At 27.4% G+C, this 7,064-nt stretch overlaps 1 protein-coding gene across 2 annotated transcripts in view; it reads left to right on the top strand.

The window, feature by feature from the left end:
* The window catches only part of LOC108685328, an 18,267-nt gene extending 13,338 nt beyond the window's left edge, over window positions 1–4,929 (top strand). The window contains exons 1-3 of one of the 2 annotated variants that reach the window (XM_018190061.1): window positions 383–520; window positions 3,281–3,446; window positions 4,148–4,929. In XM_018190061.1, the coding sequence (XP_018045550.1) occupies window positions 519–520; window positions 3,281–3,446; window positions 4,148–4,468 (489 nt within the window). In that variant the 5' untranslated portion in view covers window positions 383–518 and the 3' untranslated portion in view covers window positions 4,469–4,929. Of the gene's footprint in view, window positions 1–382; window positions 521–3,280; window positions 3,447–4,147 lie in introns of those variants that run through there. The other variant, XM_018190062.1, reaches the window with a different exon arrangement.
* Window positions 4,930–7,064: the final 2,135 nt, after the last annotated feature.

The raw sequence follows: 7,064 nt of genomic DNA on the forward strand, positions 1-7,064 counted from the left end.
AATATATTATTACAAAAGCATATATATTACGCTGCTTCACAAAGGATTATACTATGTGTTTATACTTCTCTGCTTTTAGACTTTTCCAGTTAAAAAATTAAATAATCAAGTGTTGTTTTAAATGGATAAATTTTTATTTATATCCGTTTATTTTTCAAAATTGGTCAATCGTATCCCGTTGCTTTTAGGAAATTTATGTAAAAAAAATTATGTGATAGTTCTTTTAAAATCTTCCTCTCACTGATTATTATAAGAAGCTATCACTACCTAACCAACTAACTTACCAGCGGCTGGAGTAAGATAGCGATTACCAATTAGTGAGAAAGAGAACACTTATTGTGGTGAAACAAGATGCAAAATGAAAGAAAAGGCTGATGCCGACGCGCGATTCACTAGTCGAGCTAGAAGGTGATATAAAGGCGTACAGAGATCCGATTCGATCTAATTTGTCTTAACATCAGCTGAGAAACTAATCCAATAACGCGAAATCCGTCGCTGCCACACCACATTTTACCATCATGTAAGTTATTATTTATTTTACTGATATTTGATAAAAAATTATTTTCCTCTAGTTTCGTTAGATATCGATTGTAATGTTCTTTATCGTGTTGTAACGAACATACCGTTTCTCCATTTCATATATGAACACATAATCTTAAAATCAATCTTAGATTCGGTTGCATTAACTTTAATCTCGATTCAATTTACTCTTTAGCTCTTGCTAATTTTAAGAAGTAAGTCCTAGGCCCAGTTTTTTTATCATCTAGTTAAACTTGTAATTAGGTTTAATCTGATGTTAAACCTAACCTGATGTCCAACGGGCTTCATCTATAATCCGATGATGTCATTAGGATGAAGTCCATTAGGTGAAACATAATAAGGTTGAGCTTAATTACAAGTTAATCAGATAATGAAAAATCGGACCTTAAAGTAAATGAAACTGAGATTAAAGTTAATCTTACATTAAGAAAATCGGGTCTTATTTTATTAGATTATGAACTAATTTTTAATTATATATTTTAGATTTTTCAATATCAAGTTTTTTAATGTTACAATCAAATACAAATAATTTTTTTAAAATATTTGATAAATAAAGATTAAATTTAAGAACTAATTAAATTTTCCTTTGTCTTTTCCCCTGTCATACAATTGTGAATATAATTAAATAATATCGATCAAATTAACATTTTATTATTTATTTCTGTAACGATAATATAAATTTAGTAAGCATAATTTTGATTTACATGAAAAAAATTATAAAGACAATTGCAATAACAATACAAATCTTGCAAATAAGTGCAGGAAAGAAAAATGCGATAGTCGTTGACCTTGCAACTAGCATCACACTTTGCAGTTCCGATTACTAATAAATTAACACAAATGATTATCTTTATTTATCATTACTAGATGTTTTTTCAGTATTGTAATTGCGTTATTGAAAGGAAATTTCAAAATATTATGCACAATGCGTTTCGATCTAATCAATAACTTGATTTTTAGCTTCAATCATGCATATTAATATATTTCGCTTTCGTTTAGCGACAAAAATCGATTTGCTTTAAGTGCACACAAATTTCATATTCCATATTAGAAAAAAAAAACATTAAATTTTTATTTAAATATTATATTGTGATAATATTACTTACAATTACTTACAATTAGCAAAATTTGAATATTTGACTTATGCTTATAAAATATGTTATGAAAACATAATATAAACATTTTGTATTGCAAACAGTGTAAATAATTTACAAAAATTAAATACAAAAACATTTAACTTTCGTATGTACAAAATTTCATTACTAAACTTAATTTCTGATATTATTATCACGTGTTATAATATATTCTTCAATTATCAGAATGTTTCACGAAAGTTATGAAAACTTTTCATATTTTAATATATTTGTCCAAGCATCCAAGCATTAATAACAACAATCTTTAATAAGATCTACAAAAAAAGATTGTATCAGAAAATAGAAAATAAAAGATACATGTGAAGAAAACAATGAATCGGAGACTGAGAAATAGCCGCAAGCAGTGAAAGTAGCACAAATCATTGCACCGATTGAACTTTACCGAGAATGGTCACATGGCGATTAAACGTCAGACAAGCAGAAAAAGAAACGATATGAGCGTAAAAAAGTTCCTGCACATATCCACGTGATTGCATAATAACATGTTATCGCCTCGTCCGCATTGCTGCTAATTCCCAATATTGTAATTCCAAATTGCAATTCCAGTCTTGGATTTATTTGTAGATCTGTATTCAAAGATTATTTCATCAATTAATTAATTTGCACTCTATTCGCATAAAACAAATAAGATTTTTTTTAGCTTTTTTAGTTACATAAATTTATTTTATAAAAAGAACTATCCACTCTATCGCACTCCAACATCATATACAGAATAAATTGCAAGGATTGCAATGCCTCTTACGTGAGATAAACAGGGAGAATTTTGAAAAAGTGCATGAACGAACACAGAAACCACATCAATTGCAACATTCAGTCATTATTATATTACATAGACTAGAATTTTTTTTCATAAATTTTTTTCATAAATTGATTTGGGAAAATGTAAAAATTTTAGATGAAGAACAATTTTTAAAAAAAAGATTGACACAGAAATGATTTTTATTAATAAACAATTACAGGAACTTAATATTAAAAATGACACGGAATCTTTCGACTTCTTTATATTCTAATTTATTTACAAGGCCTTGATGCTTCCCTCTCTCTATCATTTGTTGTCAATGTTTATATATAGTTTAACTTTTGATCATATCTTTTACATAAGCTCGTACAATCGAACGGTTGCGTTGACTAAGAAACTCTAACGTCTAAATGATTATCATGTCATAAATCAAAAACCAATTGTAATTTATCTATTATTTATTAATTTTAATTTTCTGAATTTCTCTTAGTTAATTTGGAAAGTAAATGAAAATACGAACATAATACCCAAGACTAGATATCTCTAGTCTAGATACTAGATATCGAACCTATTAGATACCTATGGATCTAGATACCCAATGATAATTTTACACATCGCTTCATATTATTCCATATTTGTATTTCTTCAAATGTGCGTTCAATAATGTATGACAATACAGGATCGATCTATTGTATTATTCGAATAAATTTATTACACGCATTCATCTTGTGTTTGGCTCTTTTATAGGCATTAATTTAATTTATATTTTTTTATTATTTATATGTTTATATAGAATCAAGTTAAGTCTCGTCATAATTAATATATACTCGCTCATTTATATGAATAGGGTGGTGTGGGCGGTGCTGATATTGGCAGCGGTCGTGTTGACCGATGCAGCGATACCAGATCCACCAGAAAATTCCGGCATCACCACGATCGGCTCTAAAAAATTGGCAACTGCCGCTGATTGTGCCGGACTTGTTGCCTTCTCTGCAATCCAAGGGTCAGTAAATGTGAGTAAACAACATGATAATAATATTATGTAGCATATTTAATGAAAGTTTTCTTCAGAACTTTCATACGAATTAGGATACTTCAAATAAGCTAATGAAAATTTCTACATCTTTTCTTAGAATATTCCATATATATGAATTCTGAAATATTCTAGGATTTCTAAGATTTCTCATTTTATAATTTCTTAAAAAAATACCTTAATCTTTTTCAAATTTTACAAGATTTCATCAGAAATTAGATATGGAATTTGAGAAATTTTAAAATTCAGAATTTACATATAAATTTCAGAATTTCATGTATATGAACAATTCTAGAAACTATGTTATAGATTTTCTTCTGAAAAATGATCCAATTTTTTATAAAAAATTTAAGATTTTTTTAAAAAGATATAAAATTATTCAAAAATTTTGAATTTACATAAAAATTTTAATATCACAAGAAAATATTCTGAGGAAATGTTTTAGGAATAATAATAATTTTAAATTAAAAATATAAGAACATATATCTGACAACAAGGATTAATTTTATTTAAAAAGTAACCTTAATTTTAATAAAAATAGAAGAATTTTTTGATGATAGAAAAAATTCTAGTTCTAAAATAATAAATTAATCTAACTCCCTCGAAATAAAAACTTAGTTTTAAATCCTATATATTTTTTTATGCATTTCAAGAATAATTTATAGGTGTAAATGTATACAGGAAGCTAAGCTCATCCTCGCCGAGACGTTAGTAGACAAGGGAGTCGGTTACGCGGCACAAACAGGTATCTTCACCACGCATTGTCCTGGCCTCTATCAATTCAGTTTCGCCGGATATGGTAGCACGGATCTGCGGCTGACATTGAAACGCAAACTGAACAAATCCAACAGTTGGAGAACGATTATCAGCGCTGGTCCAGGTGGAGGAAGCAATCTCGTCCTGCTAGACGTCGAAGCCGGTGATCAACTTGCCGTCTTCGTTGAGTCTGGGAAGATCACCGATGGAGCCAGTTTCACGGGTCACCGTGTTTATAAAAGATAAACCATAATCTTAAACAAATTCAAGATACCGATTACTATTAGGGAAACAAAATTGATGTTATAATCTAAATCTCAGTCTAAAATGATTATTGATATACAAAGAAATAATTGCAAAAATCTTGAAATACCATTTTTAGATTATAAAAGTGTGTTTAATAAGAAAAATTTATAAGATAATCATTATAAAGTTTTGAATATTTTATAACTCATTTTTTATCCTCTAATTAGTAATATTTTAAATTGGATCTTTTAAAATTATAAAATATCTGATTAAAATTATGAGATATTAAAACATGATGTCAAATCGAAAAATCGTCAGAGTATCATTAAATGCATTTAAAAATAATTATAAAAAACAAAGAAAAAAGAATTGAAACGCTTTTACAAAATCCGAGTTTTTCTACAAATAAGAGCTTTGCTTATATACTGAAATATAGGTTTGAAATATAGGTTTGAAATATAGGTTTTGATTCGTAATTCTAAAACTTCTCGATGAATTTAATATTCTGTGATAGCTATTTCATTTCGGAGTCAAAAATTTAATTGATAATTATAATTTCTTGAAGTAGAATGATCAAATATTAACTATTCTGTACGTCGAACTTTTTCGATTTCCAATTTTCGCTTTGCTTTCGTTTTTTTTCTTTCAGTTCGCTTTCTCTCTCTTTTTTGTTCACATTAACTTTCTCCTCGTCTTTCAATTCATTTTCCTCAATATATCACTGCTTCCTTATTTTCTTTGCTATGATAACGCATGATTAAGAAACAACTTTCTCTGTACAAAATGTACGAATCCTTTTCTTTCTATATTTCTTTAATTAAATTTATATTTCTAATCTTTATTATTTTCTGATCTTCCATATCTTTCTTCTGTAAATTCCTTTTTCTTATTTCTTTCTATTTAATTATGCATCTTTGACTTCGTCATTTTTTTATTATTTCTTTAGCTTAAAATTAAAATTCTTATATTTCTATTTCATATATATTAATTCTTTATCCTTTCTCTTCTTCTTCAGTCTTCTTTTTTATTCTCTTAAAAATTTTTAAATCTTTTTATCTTATTGAATCCATATTAAACTTTTAATCTTTTATGAGCTTCAATATTTTTCTTTTGATATATATTAATCTTTATTTTTAAAATTATTTTTGGTTTTATTATCTTCCTGCAGAGTTTTAATTTATTCTTCTTCTTTTATTTTTCTTTAAATTTGCTTTACCCCATTTTAACGAATTCAACATAATTTCTTAAACTTTTATTATCTTATTTTCGTTATTTCCGTTACTTCCTATTTTCATTACCTCTGTTATCATTTTCTTTTTTAAATCTAATTTCTCATTTACTATTTCTTTGTTTCTCTCTCTCTCTCTCTCTTTCTCTCTTCTATTCTTTTTTTCTTTAAACAAATTTTTTTTCTCTAAACAATACATAAGTACATTTTTTTTTTTTGAATTTTCTTAATCTTCTGCCTTCTTCTTTTTTATAATTTTCATACATTTTTTATATTTTTGTATAATTCTGTTTTCAGTTTTATTTAAATACAAATTACTTGCTCAATCTCTTTTTTCGTCTTGATCTATATCTATCTATTCACGCAACAATTCGAAATCATATAGTCGAAATCAATCCGAACGACGTTCTATTTGTCATACTATATGGCCATATCGAAAATTTCTAAAAACCTTCGTACAATGACGTACTCAAAGACATCTAACAGACATCATTAGTACGTTCAATTTCTAAGGACACAAAAAATTCTAAAATTGTTTTTGTTTTCTGGAGTGTGTAAGGCTAATTCTACAATGTGCTTTTTGTTTTCTATTTCTTGCTGTTTGTTTCTTGTCTTATTGACCAAAAAGGCTAATTCTACAATGTGCTCTTTGTTTCCTATTTCTTGCTGTTTATCTCTGTTTGTCTGTTGCCTTTTTGTAATACATAAGCAAGAAACAAAAAACAAAAAGCACATTAGTAAAATTAGTCTAAATTATTGGGAAGAAAAAAAGAAAACTGAACAGTTCATCGGCAAAATTCGAAAACTTTCAAAAAATTTTATTTTCATTTTATTTTCATTTTAAGTTTCCAATTACAGGAACTCATCAATTCTAAGGCATCATTTTATTATCATTTTACTAAAACATGAGTAAAAATTTTTCATTGTAAAAAATATATATCATAATGCGCCATTTACTCTATTTGATGTAATTTTTTAAATACAAATATTATAATTGAACTCCGCTGCGTCCATCTAATGATGTCCCGCACTGCTTGAAAATTGAACATATTGACAACGTAGATTGAACATATTGACAACATTTAGATGTTTATAAAATGTTCGTGTAAATATCATTATTATGGACGTCCTAACAATATTCTTGAGACGTGTTTTAGATGTTCAACAGCGATATAAATGAGAAAGACATATTTTGGAGACATTATCTGAAGATATCGAGAGGTTGAAACATCGAATTGTTGCGTGGGCATTTATCAGTATATCTATTAATATTTATCTATTCCTTTCGTTCTGTTTCTATTTTGCATGTGTGTGTGTGTGTGTGTGTGTGTGTGTGTGTGTGTGTGTGTGTGTGTGTGTGTGTGTGTG

The sequence above is a fragment of the Atta colombica genome, unplaced genomic scaffold (genome assembly GCF_001594045.1).
Source record: "Atta colombica isolate Treedump-2 unplaced genomic scaffold, Acol1.0 scaffold150, whole genome shotgun sequence".
In the NCBI taxonomy this organism is placed as follows: Eukaryota; Metazoa; Arthropoda; class Insecta; order Hymenoptera; family Formicidae; genus Atta; species Atta colombica.